General features: G+C 40.0%; 1 protein-coding gene across 1 annotated transcript in view; it reads right to left on the reverse strand.

Moving 5' to 3' along the window:
• SCAPER (S-phase cyclin A associated protein in the ER) overlaps positions 1 to 22,078 on the reverse strand; it is a 142,677-nt gene that overhangs the window by 59,802 nt on the left and 60,797 nt on the right. Inside the window, exon 23 of the mRNA XM_082291057.1 lies at positions 13,476 to 13,602. Within this exon, the coding sequence (XP_082147183.1) occupies positions 13,476 to 13,602 (127 nt within the window). The remainder of the gene's footprint in view (positions 1 to 13,475; positions 13,603 to 22,078) is intronic.

The raw sequence follows: 22,078 nt of genomic DNA on the forward strand, positions 1-22,078 counted from the left end.
GACCTTGTAATGGTGAGCTGCTATAAAGAACATACAGCATTAAATCTCCCATGTTGGAACATCCTGTCATCAGCTTTACATTAGCTGATACATATTATAATAGAAATTCAAAAGAAGTGGACTGAGGAATCTCAGTTACTCAGAGCCCTTGCTCACATAATATTCTTATTTAAATTGACCCCATTTGAACCTGTGTTAGAATGAAAGACCTTTTCAGGTAACTGCAACTTTTACTCTGGTGGCACCCGAAGCTCTGAGTAGATCACGCATCGTATGATTATGAAAAATGATAGATCCGACAGGGAATAAATACTAAATCCCTATTTGAAAAGAGCATAAACCAGCATTGCATGTTTTTGCTGCTTGAAAGAAGCCTCCAGACTTCCAACTTAGTATCCCAAATGAATTAGCTCTCCTGTTTATGAAACCCGCTTCATAATTTCACTGTAGGAACAGCTGAGTGGCTGTACATTTAGACTGGGAGGGTTATTCTGCAATCGATATCATGGGATTCATGTTCCTTGAACAGCAGAAAATATATAAACAGGTTTTTATACATTGTTTCAGAAATTCACAACTATTCAAATAACATTTTTAAACAATCTGATTTTTAAATACAAAAGGATTTCTATGCTCTGAAGTTACCTGGTGACACAGGAGAGCAGAGACAAATGAACAAGTAGACAAAAATTATTATTACTGTCATCTATGCATTTTTTAACAGAGATAAGGAGGCACAAAAACCTTGGGGATGCCACCTAGATGTGTCTTAAACATTAGAAAAACAAAAACAGAGATGCAGTCCCTTGGAGCAGCAGACACAGCACTGAAAACCAATCCATGACAAGAGTCTGTTTTCCTTATCCCTCCCAAGCCCATCGTTGTGAATTGCAGTGGTCTTGTTTGTACAGGAGGAAAGCCAACCCAGCTTATGTGACAGTAAGCAGGGATTTAATCTCTGGACCATTATAAGCTGGTCATTTGAAGCACACAGCCACTAACTTAGGCAGAACACTGCATGAATCAAGTAACTTAGTGGAAAGTGTGTGTACACCAATGCATGTGTGGCACAGTAACCAGAAACAGTGATAAATTAGACAAACCATGTAACCATTTTATGGATTAATAATGAATTAAACGTATTGAGAAACTTAAAATTAATCCTGTAAAAAAACCCCAGTAAGACAGCTCCCTGCACAGTGGGCAACCATGGCTAACTTATTTACCTACCTGTTACAACACCTTAATGGATCTGAATTTCCCTTCTCTCCTATGGCTCGAGTGACAACTGACTAATAGGATTACAGGCTCTGTTCCAGTAATACAGCTCAGCTACATGCCAGCAAAAAATGACAGCCTAAACCTGAATTACATGGCCTGGGAATCCATCCAATTATTAACTAAAGTAACTGTTATTACCTAACCTAATCAAAGGAGAAGCAGCTGTTAATCTTTGGTGGCCTGCAGTGTAGTAGTGGTCAGACTGGATGGACTGTCTTTGTACTTGACTCCTCTACAGATAATAATTATGTCCTTTGTGATCAAAAAGGAAGGGCTTCCTAACCTTTCAGACAGAGGCAGCAGATGGGGAACAACTGCTTGTGTGTTCATTAACAAGATAGGATAGATTTTATCAGGGTTTGGCATCTGTGGCACCCTCCAAAGCACCACTTACCCGAGGACACAAGTATGTTTGGCAAATTTGAAAATGAGCAGACTAAATAGAAAGTTCAATATAATGTTTTCATCTCATTATCTGACATTTGGTACAGAAAAATACACACAGCTCAAGAAGAGTGATTTACATGTATGCCTCATCCTACCCAAGGTGGCCAACAAAGAAACACATGAAAAGGCCAACTGGCCTGTGCTGGTACTTGGCTGGCTTTTGCTGCACTCATTAAAGCAGTCGCATAATTTGAACTGTGTGCTTCAGAAATAAAACCAAACCGGGGCAAGATCGCTGCTGAATTTATACAAGTCAGTGGGCAATACAGAAAGACAGAATGAAATAAAGCCAGCGCCACTTTGCAACAGCTTTTGGATTGTGTGTTCAATATTCCAGGACAGAAGTGGGACCAAAACCTCTGTCCTGCACTGCTGCTCCCCTCTCTCTACACAGGGCACTGGCAAACTGCAACACTTGTAGAAGAGAAGAGGTCAGAGAAACCTGCCTCACCAGGAGGCATGACAGAAGTGTAACTTAGTTTATGCTGAGGAAAGTAAAAATATGATGGGATGACAGTGTGGAAGGACCTGAATGGGAAGAAAATTTCTGATAATGCACAGGAACAGCTAATATTTGGAAGCTGAAACGGAATGAATTCAGGTAAGAATAAAATGGTTTTTTTTTAATGCCAAGAGTAATTAATGATGAGCATAATATACTTAGCATATATAGTCGACTCTCGATAATTTAAAGTTTTTAAATCAAACCTGATTATCTCCTAGAAAACTATGATCCTAGTCAAATCATAATTTATTAATTTGGTGCAAGAGTTATTGGGTGAAATCCAGTGTCCTGGACCAAAGTACTCACGTCCATACATTTCTCCTGTTAAAGTATTATTATTAGTTAATAAGTAGAGCAGAATCAGAAATAATGCTGAGCTTTAACAGCTCAAATGAATTAATGCCAGCTTGGCTATCTCTGCTCTACGTGACTTCAGCACATTTTGACTATTTGAAATATTTTTGAACTAAGTGAAATACTCTGCTGTAGACCCTCCCTCAAACACAAACCTCCAAAATAAATATTTTCATGTAGACTGAAAAGGCAATTTAGAACAATGATTTTTCCTTCATCAGCCTAAAGAATGGTCCTGCAGAATGTCCGAATCAGAAGCTGATCTGGAAAGCCCGTTTGAACAGACCTCAGGAACTAAAGTATTTCAGAAGAAATTATTTCTGAATGGAACCCAAATACTTTGAAACGTGCTGACTTCTATTTCTGAAAGAACACACTTGTGCAACTCTATTCTGAACTGTTCACTGATGGAAGAAATAATAACTAATTAGTAAAACACAGTTGAAATCCATCTTAAGAATTTTTTTCTTTCCTTTTATCTACTGTTTGAAGATTCTATCTAAAATGCCAGGGGCTAAGAAATGCAGTTCAAAGCTCCCTTAGAAAAACAAACCAGACAACTGAATACTGGGCTGGCTCCACCTTTTTTTAAAAATCTTTCCTCTCCCTTTAAATAAATACACAAGTATATCTACATGCACATACAAACCCATGGACACATATGTCCATGTGTCATCCAGACTTTATACAGTGAAAATCACTGGAGAGTACAAAAAAGTAGCATTTTCTATTAAAATAGACAATTTTACTCCCTGCAACACTTCTCCTTAATGAAACTAGTGTTTTAGTAATCCCCCACTCTATCTGAAAATCTCAAACTGGTTTACAAACATGAGTGAATTCACCCACAATAAAATTTCAACCATTGAATACCAATGGAAAACTAGTTTAGGATTAAAACATGTGCCTGAACTGGCTCAGTGTCATTTGAATTAGAGGCAGGCATTAGTTCACATTAAGGAATATCTATCATGTATTTACCTCCATTCCCCTCCTGCACTGCTTATGTGGTAAAGCCCCAGAAAGGAGGCCTTCAGAAATGCTCCATCCCACCTTGTCCTGGCATGGCAAAGTGAGAATTCTGACAGCTGAAAGGTGATTTTGAAGCCTTAAAGATAAGGCAGCTCCTCTGTTTGTGTGTTTCCACAGGTAGGAGAGGATGGTTCCCTGGCATCTGCTGGCAGGAAAGGGGCCTGGGGAAGGTGTTTCACCCCGTGCATGAGCTCAGTACTTGCACACTCCCATGGAAAGGTGCCTCTGGCACCTGAGCCATCTGGGTAACACTGGCTTTTCACTCCACAGCTAAGGTATGCCAACTGCAACTCCACTGCCTGTATTTAGCACAGAGGAGGACAAATACCTAAGAACAAAAAGGGTGAAAAAGCAAGCAGTTGATACAGCATTCAAATGCAATATAAACATGAGGCTCACCTTATTTTTTAACTCCATCAAAAATAAAAGAAGAGGCATTTTCAACTATCCCCTCTGGAAGTCTACTATTGACAGGCAACCTAAAATTGGTTCAGGCCTAGGGACAATACCAATACTAAGAAATTGATTCTTAGGCCTGTCCTGAAAACACTAAATCCTGTGCACATAAACCTAATTTCTGTCTATGCCATCATATACTTAGTTCATTTTTCTGCTTGCTAACACCTGCCCACATTGTAAGGTTAAACCAAATTCAATAGGACTCCTTACTGACTCACTGTGTGATCTAATTGAACAGGACGAGCCTTATTTACACAATCTCCTTCCGAGTTCCACAGTGGCTTTTCAGTTCACCAGTAAAGTCACAGTGAGGCACGCTATTGCACTTCTGTTGACAAGGACAGAACCCTCACAATTCTAATTGTGAAGCCTCAAGAGTCAGTGAAAGCCATAAAGGAAAGACAGGTAAAGATACCCCAGTGAATTCCATGCTCTCTCTTCAGCTGCTTTCACCCATGCCAAGTAGCATAACAGGAAACAGACAATACTGCTTGGGAAAGCAAGAATTATCCTCATAGATATTCTGAGACAACACTGAGCATTGCAGCACTTGCGCTTATTAAAAATAAAGGTTTGGTCTATTTATAAATAACAGGGCATCTAGTAAGTGCATCAATTAAAGGAGGAAAGCAACAATAGAGGCTTAGTAAGAGGAACAACTGCTCCTGGATCTCCACAGATGGCTCCATTAGCTGAGGCCAATTTGACCTTTTCTGATTAATCCCACAGATAAAAGTTCCCAAACAGGTAAATAAAAAGCACAATTACTTGATCTTGTCCTGTCCCCTCTCAATATTTATTGGACAAAGAATTGCCCGGTGAGTAGGAAAGTTGGGTCTTTCTGAACACTGGATCTGACCGGTCACTGCTGAGAGCTGTCAGCCACTAGAAAGCAGCTGATTTCCGCTGAACCTAAACTATGGAAACCAGTGCAATCAAGCCAAACTGAAGATATTAAAATTATGTGGGAGAGGACGTAAGGAGAGGGAGCAGTGGCTGTTTAAAGACCTGTCATGAAGACAAGGGCACTTGAATTCTAAATACAGCTTTCACCCTGATTGCCTTGGGTGCTCTCTTGTAACCTCTTGGACCATTTTCCCATCAGCTCATCTACATGACAGCCACAAAAGACTGTGGGGCACAGGAACAGTGTGGATTTGTGAGGTACTGAAAACATCAGAACGGACCATGAAGGCCTCTGGGTGATACGTTCTTGAGTCAGAAGTGATGGTCTCAAATCACTGTTGAATTTTAAAAATACTTCAAAGAAAATATGTGTGTGTATATATATATACCATCAGACCAAAATAAACAAAAATTTCTTTAGAAACCATAACAATCATTACTTTATTGTGATTTCTAAACTGGGATCTGCTATTGGCAGAAATGTGTCTGGGTAGAGAGTTCTCATCACTGAGTAATCAGTGCCTGGGCTTTAATGACACTAAAACATACCTCCTGTCTTGTAGTGAAGGAACTTTGCTGGAACCCTGGAATGCATAAATATCCATTATATGCACTCTGATATGATGTATTAGTTCTAAACTGACGTAGAAGCCTGATCTGACAGCAAAAAGCCACAATTAGTACAACACTGGAAGCTGACAGCATTTAATTACATCCCGCAGCAGTTTTCAACTACATGTAGTTTCTGTGCACATAAATTAACCTCCCAATAATCTTGGAAAAGAACACTGCAGAGCTTATCTGTGAACTGAACTTGCCTTTTAATACCATTTCCAGCAAACAAGTTAAAAAATATTCTGTGACTGACCTCTAGTAACAAGTTCCTATTTATATGTTCATCTTGGGGAAAAGGTTAATCCACAGATTACAGAAAGTCTGGGCAAACAAATTATTGGTGAGCTAAAGCTGCCTTGCCCAACCTGCAGCACACAACACAAACCTGACCTGTTGCCTTCTTCCAGGCAGTGATAGGGAAGGGCTGTTTGGCTGAGCAATGCTGTCCAAAGAGCTCCTCCTGTGTTTGCCCACAGCCTCTGTACTGGGACTGTCAAATCTGCTGCTGCAGTTGCTAGAGAAGGGGATGTTTCTAGTAGCAACAGCAGCTTGGACCACCTGCAGATAAACTGGTAGTTACAGGACAATACTGATAGCCCAGGCTTTGAACACCGCTGAACCTTCTTCAAGCTGTGTTTTAGTGGCACCGTGCATCACTGGCACTCAGTGCTGACCACCTATACACTAAAACTCTCTAATTCTCACTGTTATAGGCTTTAAGGAAGTGAATTAATTTTGAGGAGGGTTACTTACATCTCATCTTTTCCACCAATTATATCTGCTTTACCCTTTCTAGAGCTCATGCTCTGATTCAGGTTCTGTACTTGACACTTGCAACAAAGGAAGCATAAATACAGAATTCCTTTTGTTACTTTCTGTGTTGGCAAAATTATTAGATTTTCAGTGGCAATATACAAAGTTCCAAGGGTCTGAATTCTAGTTTTAGCTGGTAAAACTTATTTTTTAGTTAAAGAAAAAAACTTACTAGTTTTTTACTTTTTAAAAAAAATTATTTTTAAGTTTTAAAACTTATTTTTATGTCTTGTAATTCAATACCCATCCTAAAGTTTGGATTTTGAACTTCAAATTGTTTTAAAACTGTTATAATTCAGCTGTACATTTGATTAATGACTTCCCCTAATGTGGCATCACTGTAGATTTGGAACTGGCTACTGCAGGAGTATCCCGAGTTGAAAAATTAATGGATGGATTAAAATATGAATCCACTATTTGCATAGAAATACATCACATGTTTAGCTAAAATTAACCTTAAAGTTTTAATTTCTCATTATAACAAGTAAGAGTAGCAATTACTTGCACAGAGAACAAAACCCATAAGGATGAAAGCACAGTTAAGGTGGCATGTGAGTGTTTATTTTGTTTTTTAAAACTTTGGCTGGGAAATGCCCACTGCCTGATATAAAAGACGGCTTTTTGGTGTAAACCAGTGCACTGTGCATGAAAATGCTCACCTGGCCAAGAGCCAGAAAACACACATCATGTAAGAGAACAGCAGAGGTTGCACCATGACAGTACCAAGAGCTCCGCAGGGTCCCACTGAGGTGTCACAAGGGGGAGGTGGAAAGGGAGCAGGCTCGGGAGCCTTTCCAGTTGGTTTCATCCCCAGCTATGGATGTGCCTTGCCAGCTGTGGCAGAGCTCAGCCCTGTTACCGGTGCCCTGCCAGTGCTGCACTGCAGCCCAGCTGCAGAGCTGCTCCAGCACTGCAGACAGACATCCCAACGTGCTCAGAAACCCCTGCCAAGTGGAGATAGCACCAACAACCCTGGCTCATCAATATACCCCTTGAACTGTGGGCATGTGGCTACTTCCTTTTTAAATTAATACTGTGCATATGCGTACTTCTACTTTTTCTGCAGAATTCTCTGTGTGATTGCACATGTAAGTCTTGTCAGGATACACAGTGATTATCCAGGTAAGTCCCTGTGCACCCACACCAGGAGACAGGCTGCTGTAAGTAGCTTAGTAGGAGAAAGAGCTGTGTAATTTCCAAGCACATTGGTGTCTGAACCTGTTGTCAGAAAGAAATTCTACTTCTAAATAGATTTATTACTTGTAAGAACTCAAAGGACAGCGGTTGTTTCTGCCAGTGGTGTCCTCTAGTGGAGACCCGGTAAGATCACAAAACACAGACAATGTGGGTAAAGCCACTGCTTCATGATTCAGGTAAATTCACTACAACAGTAATTTTCACTCTTTTTCATACATAATGCCCTAGGATGCTTTTTTTGACTTACATAAGATGGTGACAGATAAGCTGGCAGTTCTCCCTTTGATGGCCACACCACTCTGCTACACTAAGAACACACAGTTACTTGGGTGCAAATATCTGCAGCACCAAAATTACATGTGCAAGAGTCTGGGAATCACAATTCTCACTGTATTCCTAAATATACTTTAAGCAACAATACTGAGTCTTTATAATAGAGTATTTGCTTCTAAAGTCTATTTTGTCTGTATATATATGTCATATATATATTTATATACACATACACAGGGCAACTTTCAATCTCTGTAGAGATATTTGAAGAAAGTTATAATGAACGGTACAAAAGCTTACACATGTTCCATTTACACTGCTTTTGTTCCATACATTAGTTCTTCAAAAGTTTTTAATTTTATTGTTTCTGTTTCTGATGATGAAGAGTTTGTATTATTGGGGGGGTTGTCCCTCTTCACCCTGGCTATGGTCACCATCCCCAATGGGCCTGACAGTTTAGAGAATAAAACACAAATACAGGGCCTGAGTGTGTTGTTAGAGCCAGCCATTTCTGACAGTCTTTACAATGGGATAAACACTGTCTGTCTACAGTCCCCATGTATTTGAAAGCTACGACAAACATTTTACTGAAATGTAAATAACTGACATCACACTGCTCAAACAGGAGGCTGAAAAATCTCTCAAAATCCCAAACCCAAAAACATTGCCTGACACAAAACAAACCATTAATGGTCACTGAGAGAGCATGTTTTAGAGATCATGAGCGTTGAGACCCTTTTCTTTAGAAAACGGATTAAACCGCTGCAGTCAATTACTAGCTCATATTCACACATTTTTCAGTTACAAAATGATACCTTCTCTACGGAAGTGTATTTTCCCCCTGAAATCTGTTTCCAGTAAGGGTATTATTCTGAATTAGTAATGTAAATAACCACGCTGAAACTTAGCCTATTGAAAGGCAGCTACTTCTAGATTTGCATGAAGAGAGCTGGTAAGTAACTATAAGCACTGTGGCCCAATTTATTAAAAGCCTTCTCTTTTATTTTCTGGTTCCATTTTAATTCCACACTTTAACAATTTGTTTTGCACTCACTATTATTTACTGAGATTTTTAGAGCACCTAGAGAGCATGAAGGAGATCAGGGACACAGCTATCCTCAAACCCATACAAAATCATGCTAAGTTTTATGAACAGAAACAGTGAAATCTTGTTAGGACTTTGTGCCTTGTGAGGATGTGGGAGCTTCAGGTGTACTGTTTGAACTGGGCCATGGATCAAACCTGTATCCTGCTCCTGCTGCTGCAGCCCTCTCCTCAGGAGCAGAGCTGTAAGACATTCAGTCAAACCACTTAGTTAAAGAAACCTTATCACTTGTGTTGTGGCAGAGATCGTTTTCAAACTAGTGATCAGTAAGAAGCATCATATAAAAGTAATTCCAGTTAAGCAGATTAATTGTCACCCTAAAATTCCAAAAATCATGAAGTTCCCTCAGAATCCTATTGAATCTCTGTGCCATATTCCAAGCCAGATGGACAAGAGACACATTAAGGGCTTGTCTGGATGTCACATGTAAGTGTTGTACAAATTTAACTGGAGTGATTTAACTGCAGTGTTTTAGCTGCAGCTGAGCCAGGTGAAAAGGCCACTGCCCTCAGCTGCTGCCACCATCCTTACGAGGGCAGCATCCTGCACCTTCCTCAGAATAAGCATCTGCCAACCCTGCCCAGCACAGACCTATCCAAAACCACACAGAACACTTCTAACATTTAAAAGTAGGAATACTAAAACCTGAAGGCAAACCCAACCCCCTATAAACAAATTTTAGGAAGAACTTTAGGGAAGAGATGTTCTGTCAGCAAGTGTAAGGGTGACCATCCAAGAGGCAGCAACCTCTGACCCAGGTTAGGGTCACAACCTCAGAAATGTATGTACTTCAGTCAGCTTAGGGTCTAATGTCTACGCAGCAGACATTTTTTAATCAGTAGATTTTTTTAATCAGCAAGTTTTTAATCAGTAAATCTCACCTCTTTACATAATAGGGAAATAGATGATATAAGCATAACCAAGTTCAAACTGTAGCTGCAGTCACACTAATGGGACATACAGATCTCAATATCCTAGTTCCTAAGAGTTTCCTATTACAGGACATTTCTGTGTGAGTGCTCAAGGCAGACTTGAGCAGTTAATTTGGGATTCCTTGCACATCTGAAACACAGAGCTGCCCTTGGTGATGGATGTGCAAAATCAGTCCATCAAGGAATGAACATGCATAAAATTAAGAAAATCGTGGCAGGAAAAGTGCTCTAGTGCTGCCACTTCAAACATCAGCTCTGCCTTCTGTAAGAGGTTACACGAGTTTTTCTTTTAGCATCAAAGGCCCATTCATAGGCGATTTTAAACTGAGGGTTATCAGATCTTATTAAGAGCTTGAAGAGTCCCATATGACATCTGCCAACCTCAGGCCAGGGCTTTCTGGTAACACTTGCATGCATCTTGCTGTTGTGGCTGTGTGTGTGTGTTTGTTTTCTTAATGTACTTTTAAACAAAGCAGAGGTGAAAGTGAATACAGCTTCCTTCCAGGATTTCTGCCAGAAAGGATGAGATGCACAAACCCAAGGACTGCCTTCCAATAATCAAGAGCACACCCAAAGCAGCAGCAGTACCTGTTGGACACACCTGGGGGACAGCACACCACGTGTACACAACATCGGGATTTGTGCTCCTTGCCTGCTACCAACACATGACCTGAGGAGCACAAGCCTGTTTAAAACTGCAACCACATGGTGGTTTATGACTTTAGAGTACCTCTTATGCATATTTAGTTTAAAGACACGTGAACCACATGTTTCATGCAGCTCATGGCCACACTCCCAAGTCAGATCCTCAAAACCGGTGCTTCAAGTTGCTTGTTCTTCGCAAATCCTTCTCCAGCATCGGACACAAAGCTCCTACTTTATGTAGAGCTTCACCCAAGCCACTATGGGCATATCGAGAAGTGTCTGGAGTTCTAACAACCACTTGAAGCGAAGCAAAGCAAAGCAAAGCAAAGCAACATCTCTTTCATTTGTTAGCACCCAAAATATGCATTGGATTCAAAGTGGAAGCCATAGACTTTGCATGGGGAGCAAGCAGCAGTGAATGAGGAGCAGGTAGGGTGCTGCAATAAACAGACAGGACTCCAAAATACACGGTGGTTAAGATGTATCTTTGCCTGAAAGAGATTTCTCAAATCTGAGTATCTAGAGGATATATAAACCTTTCAGTTTGCATTAAACAAGCATTTCTTGCTGTATTGGTGGAATCACTCGGCCCCAAGTGCAGAATGTTTTTGTGTCCAGCAGAGCAGGAAGGCTGAAACAAGGGCAAGTGTGACCACAATAATCACGCAGGCATGCAACACCCTAGAATGTTCTCACACTGTGAAAGAGGTTCAGAAGTGAGAAAAAGCCTTTTTCAGTACTGTGGAACACATCAGATGAAGGTTAAGTCCAAACAGAAATTGTTAGTGTGATTTGATTGTACCTGGAGGCAAATCCCATTGAGACAAAAGGCTGCAAATCTTTTGTGTGTGGCTTTTTTTGCGATTCAAGTTTGCATAAATATTACACCCCACCCTTTCACGCTGTTTTAGCACAGTCATGGAATTTCTAATGAGCTGAATAACCCTTCCTTCTGTTGAGGAATTTAATGGTATATATTTTTCTTATTTACTGTTACCAACACCAGCTCAGCAATTTATTTCATGATTTGTAAAACCAATCTTTTTTTTCCCCTGGTGTGCCTGCATACATAAATTTTTCAGGCAGTGTAAACCATTAACAAAAGAAAAATCCAATGTTTCACAGTATGAATGGAAAGAGGCGTTTTGGATCAACTGTATTTTGTAATAGTTTTGCAGGACTTCTTTTGAGTAAGAATTTCTAGTAAGTGGCAAGGATCTACTGTAGTGAACCCTGTCCTCCCTCAGGGCAATTCTTTATTCAAGCCAGGCCATTAGCAAGGGTAAATCAATGTTATCAGCTCACACACACTGACAGCTTGTGTGGTTCCCACTCCCCCATTCCTCCCCCCACATTAGGGTATATTTTCATGCTCTCCAGGGAAATTCAATTAACAGTGTCAGTCTCCTCCTCTCAGTCCATGACTGACACCACCAGGACTCTTTTCAGTGCCCATTGACATGTAAGATGTGTCTGCTGATTTCTCGACTCCCGAGTTAACAAGAGAATTCCCATCCCCTTCTATAAATGACCGTGTATGATCTGTGCTGTAAACACAGCAACAGCTCCTGAAATCAATCTTTCTTGACCTTATTGATCAGGACACTCAGATATAAAAATACTTCTCCCGTGGTTGAGTAATATTTTGGGGGTGAAACCCCAAATCAACAACAAAATAACACGTGTCTATTCATACTATCAAATTTAGTTTTTAATTCCCCACTGCAGACTCAACAACCAGCAAAACCCTGTGAACAATTAATGAGTAACACTTAGCTGCAATTCACATCTCATTTTAAAAAATCTCAGCAAATAACTACTAGTAAAAGGCTGGATACAACTCCACTTTCCAAAGAGTTTCCAAGAATTATTTAGATAACTTTCAAAACAGATTAATCTTTTCATAGTAGTCATGCAACAACATGATTTCTGTATTTTGAAATCAATAAAAAAATGAATTTTTCAATAATTAATGGAAACACTGAAAAATTTGAAAATGGCACAACTCTTTCAAACACACTCGTAAGCTTGATGAGCAGCTAGCTCCAAGGAACCAAGGGAACACATGTGAGCAGCCTGTGCATCCCAGGCAGCCTCCAGTATTTAAAAGCATATGCCATTAACAATTGTGTTCTTCACACCGACTAAGCTGTGAAAAGCACCAAGCAGAGCTCTCATTGTCACAAACATCAGCCCTGAACCACAATGATCCAACCCCCTCCTCAGATTTCACTGATTTGGTTTCTTCCAGAACTAATTTTCATTATGTCTTGATTACAGATAAGAAAGAGAACTATTTTCTAGTGGTTAAAGAGAGAACAGAACATAATGTTCCAGCTGAAAACTCAAATACTGTGGTCCTAATGGAGTAAAAACCACATTACAAGTCACAAAACATTGTTGCAGCAGATTGACCATGAGGAAATAGGAAAAAAGATGCAAACACAGTGCTATCAATAAAAAAATTCCAACATTTAACATAAAGCAAAACATGCTCTACAATCGTATCAGTTTGAAAAACTTAAAAACCTATAAATATCCCATATACACGCACATCATACCTTCCTCCTCCAGCAAAGACCCACTGACTTTGTTGAACTCTGGGAAAACTCAACAGATTGGTGCTCCAGCAAACCTGCATCCAATTCCTTCCTCTGTTCTCTGCTAATTGGCTTGGCCCCTTATTGTAAAAGCTGTTTGTGGGTAAGCACTACAAACTAGATGCCTGAAATGACCCAAGCTAAAAACAACCCTCATGAAAATACAGGGGGAAAAAGTGAAAAGTATAATAGCAGACACTGCTTGCTACACAGAGGTCATTTATTCTTCAGTATCTCATATTTAACATTCCCAAATCCAAACTGATGAGACTTGAGGGCAAAACAATTTATAAGTCAATCATAAGTTACCATACCTCTTTTTCCAGAATCCGAGAGATCTCTCCTAAAGTCCTGTCCAGACCAGGAACTTTGCTGTTCCCCAAGGAACAGCAATCCTGCATTTGGAGGTGCTTGAGAAGGTCTTTTGCTAATCGCTGTAACCTTCAATAGAAGACAGAAAACAAAGAGTAGTTAAAACAAAAACTCCCTTATTAACTCACATTTTTGTAATGAACCTCTGCTAACAATGAAGGAATCAGGAAAATCTATGTCAAAATGTTATCATCTATTCTGAACAGGATGCTAAACATCCAAGGAGATACAGTCAGCTTGGAGTCTGTGACACTTCACTATCTACTTTTTAAAGGAAACAGCACAGATATGGTGGGAACAGTACAGTCAGAAAGGTGCTTCTTTATTAGCTACATTTGCTTCTGTTCTTTCCCTGTTTCTCTGCCACATCTTATCCTGCTAGTTTTTGCCATCCTCATTTTCAAATGGTTTCACCCTGAGTAAGGGAAATGGAACAGCAGGACCACTTGGCTGATTTCTTATAGGCATCATAAAAGAAATGGCTCTTCAGGGTTATTTAAATAAGAGAAAAGCAATGGCTTTGTAGCCTACCTCAGAAAGGGCATTTTATTAACGAGGGTCAGAAATGAAGCCAAAATGCAGAGGTGGGAGCAATGTAGGCACACACAGGTTAGGTTTCATTTCAGTTTTATACGTCTGCATCTAGGCTATTCACCTGTGCTCTCCTGCTCGGCAGTGAGGGGAAATACACAGTGCCAGGGCACAATTCTCTCACCCCAAGGTCTAAAACACAGCACTCAAAACACACTCAGAGTTTATCCTTCTGTGCCTTGACTGGTGGAGACTTCTACCTCTGTGGGAGCAGCAAGGCAGAGGAGATAAGTGCTGGCAGAGTCCCTTAACTGGAGACTGAGAGAAGTCGGAGAAAGTGTCATTCCATACTTGCCATGGATTTGCTGTCACTGCCTCAGTGTCCCCTCCTTGCTGCTCTGAGTGACAAGGCTCAGGCCTTGGTGGACCTTTGGTTTCACCTACTGAGCAATTTGCACTGAAGTGGGACAAAGCTGGTAACAGCAGAGGAGGGGGAGACACTGCTGTGACTGGAAGCCTACACAATAGAAGCCCACAGGAAGGAAAAGAGAGGGGAAGGAGAACAATGCTCATCATAAAACAGGAGGTATCAGTGTAAAAGGGCCAGAAGGCATTCACAAAGTGACCACAGAGGATTGGAAAAGATTACAGAAGTCCCAGAAGTCAGACAGGAGATGGAATGGCTGAAGAATGTACCACAACAGTCACACTATCAAGAAAACTCCAAAACCAAAAATCCCCAATATCAGAATATTAATTTGGGGAAGAATAGAGAGTTTCTACTTAATCAAGAGAAAACAGGCACTCTGTGTCTTCTCCTTGAAAAAAATAGGAGCTTCATTAATAGCTTTCAAGACATGCTGAAGATACATATATATTTTTGAAATATAAATAAAAATGATTTGTAGAATTTTGAGTCTTAGACTTTTTATCATCTGGTCAGTTGAACCCACTAATATACAACCAGGATTTTTCTGTGACAAGAAAAATAAAAGGAGATTACATCCTGATGAGATTTTTTTGCACTGCTATTTCCTCTGTGGAAAATGAGGTTGGAGGAAACCTCTGTCTACCTCAGTAAGCCACAAGTTAAAATGGGAAACAAAATTAAAAGCCAAAGCCCAAATAACTGCAGGACTTGGATAGTAAATCAAAAGACCACAGGACCAATGAGAAGTGGAACTGCTGCAGTCCAGAAACAGAGTATTCTCACTGAATGGGATTTAGAATGGCTATTGCCTTGGCAATATCCTAGCACATTAAGCAAAAATTACTTTATTTCTTTGGTATATCTACTCAAATTCCATGATTAAAGCATATATAAAGCCCACCACACTATATTGTAACTTCATCTGACAAAAGACAGCAAGACAGGTTTCCATTTGCTTCATTTAACATCACAGGAATGGAATTCCACCAGGATTAACCACAAAGGCTAAAGAAAGGTGCTTTCCTAATCTCCATCAGGCATTGGCATACAAAATGTGTACGGTTTATCAAAACACTACTCACAAGGACTCCGAGAACATAATCATATTACACTGAGCCTTCAGCTGACAGAACTAACAGAAGTGTCTTTTTCTTCAGTCTATTAAGATGCTCCATAAGTTAAACATCATGTTCAGTTTCTGTCCTCGCTTTAAAAACAAGCTGTACAGCACTAACTCCCAAGGAAAAGCTTCCAGCTTTCCATTTCTTCTAAAAGTCTGTCTGTACACTTTTAACAAAATTCAAACTTTCTCAGTGTGTGTTCAGCATCATACAGTAAGAAGGAGGAATTTCCAATTCTGCCACGTTAAAGAATTACCTCTTACATCCTCATATCCTACTGCAGGGTGAGTCTTCTGCCAAAAACAGTTAATGGATGCTGAGTGATCACATGGGGAGGAGAAGGGAAATAAAAACTGCCTCTTCCCACTGACTGAACCTTGGAGAAATTATTTAAATATCCTTCATACTGACTTCTTGGCCGTGTCAGGGAAATAAGAATAATTTCTGGACTATTTCAAAGGACTAGAAATCTATGCAACAGGACTTGTGCTTGGATGTAGAATTTGCCATTGCTATGAAAGGATTTTGAAAGACAGAACTCTTTGTACATACTGGACTCCTTGCATGCTCTTGGTATGCACTGGGGATTACCAGGACATGGCATCCACACCTGATCCAGTGACTCTGGAAATACCATTGAGTCCAAATCCAAACATTTCAGGACAATTAGTCTTCCTTCTGTCCCCTAGTTTTCACTCCTCCAATGCTTACTAAGCCATACAAGGAATGATAAATAACTGAAACTTTACTGTGCAGGACAAAAGAGGAAGTTAACGTCTTTTTCTCTAAAATTATTTACATCTCATTTATTAAGGTTTTAGTACTCCCCACAAACAGATAATTCAGAATGCAGAAGAAATATCAGAAGGACATTAGGCACTGATGGGTCTTGGAACATTACCATAATGTAAACTAATAAATTGTATGTTCAGCAAATGCAAATGCAGTATCTAATCTTTTTGCACTGCAAATGGGAAAACAAGAGATATTCATATCAAAGGTTTTTCTTTTAAGATGGGCTAAATTTTTTTTAGCAGGGTTAATATATTTTATAGGCCAAAGGAAAAATCCATTAATATTTATACACCACATTTCATCTCCAGAAAAAAAGCCTTGAAATAGTAGGATCAATGTATCCAGCACTTCCAGATTTAACCCAGTTTCTTGGCTGTACACTGATGTCCCCACAGAAGGATCGGTGTGACTGCACTGAGTGCTGGCTGCTGGGCAGTTCCTCATGGAAGGAGTGGTTTCTCCCCCCGGCCGTTCCTGCGAGGGCGGCCGGGTGCCAGCCGGACACACAGCCCCGATTCTTCCCGAGGCTGCCCCGTGCCGGAGAGAACTGAGAGCAGCCGCGGCACTTCCTGCCCCGCCCCAGACAGAGCCGTGCTGCATCCCCCGAGAGCAGCCTCCAGCCCCTGCATCTTCCCTGTGCCCCCAGTGCCACCCCTGCACTACAATTCACGTTGTCCTGGCGCATGGGGCATCCTCCAGCCGCTGCAGGGTGTGCCATGGAAACACCATTCCACAGCTGGACACAGCCCCAAACACTGCCAGACAGAACCACCTGCAGCTTCATACACCTTCTGCAGTGCTTCAAACGGAAATCTGAAACACGATGAAAAATTCCTAGAAATATTATTTTCTGAATATATTGATTTGTATTCCCATGAGAATGTTTTAGCCATTCTCTGAAGAGGAAATCCACTGCCTGCCCAATCATAAACCTGGTATTTGTCTTGTTTTAAAGTTTATCTGAATTTTATTTTATTTACACTCTGGATCTTCTACAGTTTCCACATGTGGAAATTAAATTTTGTACAAGTACTCCCAGTTTCAGAGACTGTCTGTTTTCTTCCTCAGTAATCAGTATTTTAGTACAATATCTTATAACTGGCCTGACTGAACTCTAAGCCTACTACACCAGGAAAACCTACAAGGTGAGTTTATCCTGTGAATACACTGGTATATCATAATGAAAGAAAAAAAGTACTATACTGTTACAGACATTTAGCTTTGGGCTTCTGAAAGAACAAACTTCATACTGCTTTCCCATCTTCTCTGTACTAGACTCTTACAGGAAATAATACTTCATTTTCTACCTTTTTTTATGCTGCAGTCTGTTTCCAGGATAACAGCGGTTCCAATTCCCATACTATCTGAAGTATCCCTTTACAGTTTAAAAGAAAAAGGTAAACAAAACAAATGCATTAAAACCATTTCTTGTTATGTGAGGAGAGACTGGCTAAAATATTAGACCAAAAAGTTAACTTTTTTCTCCCTGCAAAGCTGCTAATTCCCTTCAGGCACACGGCAATCTTTCATTTTAGTTTTCCTGTTGTATTGAAGGATGACAACTGTACTTTGCTATCTGGATATTTAACACTGAAAGATATGGCCTCTGCATTAGAAGATACTAAATACATGTAAATAACCCTCTAACTCCGTGAAAATGTTTTCCTTCCCTTTTAAAAAGGTGCTCTGATGGACACCTGAGAATGCTCTAATGGACACCTGACACGTGTTTTGCCATGTTATCCTAGTAGATTGGACACTAAATAATTACTCAGAGCAGTTCCCAGAGAATATGAATTAATACTAAAAACCCACCAAGAGTCCACTAGCATTTACAAAATTACCTAAATGCCACCAGGGACCAACCAGCAAATGCACAGTGGAGAGAGGCAAGGAGCAACAGCTGGCTGCTCCAGGTGACAATGTCCACTGTCATTGCCGTTCATGTTCCTCTCAGCACGTAAAATAGTTCAGAGACCAAAATACCTACCAAACAAGGCAATATTTGGAATTATCCCACCCCACTCCCTAATGTGCACAATTTTTTTTAACACCTACTAAAAAAGCCCCAACTGTCCTAGCCATCTTTTAAGAGTCATTTCTAAGAAAGAACTACTTAGCCATTTACAATCCTGGTCATGAATCTCCTGTGACACTGAAAAGAGGATACACACTGTGTCCATCAAAGTAGGATAAAGCCTGTCTGCTTATTGCTATTAGTGAGTACCAGTGTAGAGCTTAGAAAGCACTTGGATCAGTGCTTCCTTAGTGCAAAAGGTTTTATAAATCTGCAAACCTTAAACTAAATAAGAACCACTGAAACAGTCTATCAGCTGCATCAGGAAACCAGTGGTCTCATAATATTAAAGTGGCCTAATCTTAAAGGTGATCTAAAAAGGCTTTTTACCTGCCAAAGACTAATTCTGGGTTCTGTCTTTCTTCTGTAACAACTGACAACATGACTAAGAACTAAAATCAGATAAGAAATTGCATTCCATAAATGGTTCTGGTTGTTTATGAAGACACTCTCAGTTTGGGGGTAGAGGAGTAGATAAAGAAATGTGGCATAAGCAAGGAAGCATAAAAGAAAGATATATTTATTTAATTCTAAACGACATTGCTTCTGTTAAGCAAATAAATAAATCTACCAATTGTGTCCCATTTAAAGACTTTAAAAAGGAACTTCTCCATTTTTAAGTTCCACAGCCCTCTAAGTCAAAAGATATCTTTTGTTCATTGGTATACTTCCACTCCAATCTGAGTACTTCAAACCTTCCTCTGGGAAAAACAAGAAGTCTTGGCATTCGTTTTGACCCAAAGAATGCATTTAGCTCTCTGGGGTTTTACCCCCTTCCTTCTGGGACATGACTTTTCTCAGTAACACTACAGATCTCGTGAGAGCTGTGCAGACTCCCAGCTGGCAGCAGTTTGCTCCCTCAGCCAGGTACAGCAGCAGTTAATCACAGAATCCTTGTGCGGCACACGGTGTTCTGGCTGAAGAGCCAATACTCTGACTGCTTGCACAGCTTCTCAAGGTAATAATGCTTCAGACCTACTACTGTTTGTTTCTTTATGCTGACTCTTCCTACTGGTCTTGGTTAAGTAGGATCCTGTACTTAGTTCTGTGTTTTCCTACTATTTTTCTCTATACTTAGACTATGTTGTGCCATGTAAACAGATACAGTCTGGGCTAAAACTCTTGCCTCAAAATTTCTTGCCCTCTCACCCTTTCTCTTACAGAAGGAGATAATACTTTCCTATTCTTCTCCCATTTTGTAGTATGTGTTATGCAAAGTAAACACATTTTAATAAACTGGGCTTCTGGTTGACTCTCAGACACTCCTTCTTAAAAAGCCAGTTCAGACTTGAGCTAGCATTTTTATCCTCTCGATTTCAAAGATGCTCACAAATATTTAAACCCTCATAGTAGGTAGAAAGTTGCATAATTTTGGAAGTAACAGTAACTACGGTATCTGAAACTATGTTTTAAAAACTTAGATGTAAGAAGCTGATAGGTCTCTAGGTTTCTACATGAAGACTGCAAAAGAGACCTCCTAGATCTGTGATGGAAGCGAGCTACACAGTGGCCATCACACTAGTTCACATCTAAAAAGGTACAGCCCTAAAACAGAGGCAATAAAGGAAGAAACTAAAAAGGCAGATGGAACAGAAGATTCTGCCTGAAAGCAAAAGAGCAATTAATTACATAAAGAAAAATGAAAACTCAAGATCAGTAAATTCAGGATCAGTCAAAAGACTTGAAAACATTTTTAATAAATTAAAAATCTGAGTTTCTCTTGTGCTGCAATTGAGACAGAACCGACCAAGTTACATCACTGATGATCTCAGAATTTAATGCTGAGGCACTAAAGCTTATTAATATCTTCAGAGTCAAATGCACACATTTCTACTTTCTGATGACTAGAACCTAATTTTTTATTTGCTAGTAGCAAAGAAAAGCAAAACACAGAAGCCACAAATCTAAAAGTCTTAACATACCATGAAATTAATCTTGCAAACTGAAGTGCTGATTACCAAGAAACGAAGCCAACTCTTTTATGTGTTTATGCAGGTGTGCCATCTGCTGGAGATGGGTCATTTTCTTATGTCAAACCTCAGTGATAGATTTTTATTATTTTAAAATACATCTAAGATTCAGCAGCAGTTTTCAAGCTATTGAAAAGCCTATGTAAAAGATACTTGCATACAGGCTAGTTCTACATACAGCCAAGGAGGTCTAACTGCAAGAATCTGAACCGCTTAACCACCAGCAACTTGTGCAAAGTGCCACCTTCCTCAGCAATTTATGAGTGATGGAAACAGCCACGAAATACAGAAGATCTGGTACAGGTTACTAGCTCAGTCTGAAGACAAATATCCCAATCTACAAAACTGTTGCAATTTTAGGATGAGGGTTTTTGAATCCAGCTCCTGAAATCTCACAGCCCCTTGACTGATGCTACAGACTCCCTAAGCTAAGCTACAACTAAGGCACACGTACCATCTGCCCACTGGGAACGGATGTCTCAGGAACACTAAGAACAGGGCAGGCCTGCATAATCAATCTGTTTGTTTCCCCATTTTTGGCTTAGGAGTCTCCTGGGCTGGATGCACTTTCCTAGAACTGCAGGAATGCAGGTAACCTGTCAGTCAGCACCTGTGTGAATTCTGTCAGGGAGTTCCCTACATCTCCCTGCAAGCTGCATTAAGAACACCGGGTTTGGCTTCTTTAGAACCTGGCTCCAGCTTTCCCCTGTGCTCCCTTATTCTGATACCAAGAAGGACAGCCAACAATCAGCATCCATCTTTTCCATGCCATTTAGGACCTTGTAGATCTCCGCAACTTAACCCCATCAGAACTTCCTCCCATTATCAAATTTTCCTCCAAAATGAGAAGTACTACTTTACTTATTTCCTAATACGTAAGTTATACCTGAAAATATTACAGATTTTCTTTTCTGGTGCCTCTGAACCTTTAGCAATTGTACCTTATCTGTTCAGAAACAAAGAACTAGAACTTCACATCCTACTCAAAAGACGTAAATGACCTGGGTATTTGTACCTGATGACATTCTTTGTTCTGTTTTTGCTTGTTTCTTAAGTAATTTTAACAAAGGATTTCTATGTGCTGCTGAGAGTACTAAGCTGATATTTTCCTGGAATTATCTATTACATCTGCAAATTCAAGGCCCACACTTTTTATGTGAAGATATAATTGAATTCTGTCTTCCCTCTCCATTGTGTAGCACTCAATATACACTGGATTTCACCTGCCATTTTTCTACCTGGTCACTTGCTCTCTTCAAAGTTATCATTCAGCACCAGCTCTTGTCCCTATGGTCCTGGATCTCCGTATGAGCATCACACTCTGCCCCCTCATTGCTGGCCCTCTTTTTCCAAGTCACTTGTGAGTATGTTGACCATCACAGAATTGCAGAACTCTACTGGTGACCTCCCTGTTCTGCCAAGGACTGATGAAATACTCCACTTCTTTTCAATTCCCTAACTGTTCTTCACTTAAACTACACATATATAGTTTCTTTTAAAATCTTAGGTGATAGACCTTATCAAAAATACTTTTGGAAATCCAAATATTCTGCATCTTTTCCCAACTGGTTTCAACAGAATCAGAACACAAAAGCTGAGCAATTTTCACTTTCAAGCTAAG

This window comes from Coloeus monedula (genome assembly GCF_965178545.1).
Source record: "Coloeus monedula genome assembly, chromosome: 14".
NCBI classification, from domain to species: Eukaryota; Metazoa; Chordata; class Aves; order Passeriformes; family Corvidae; genus Coloeus; species Coloeus monedula.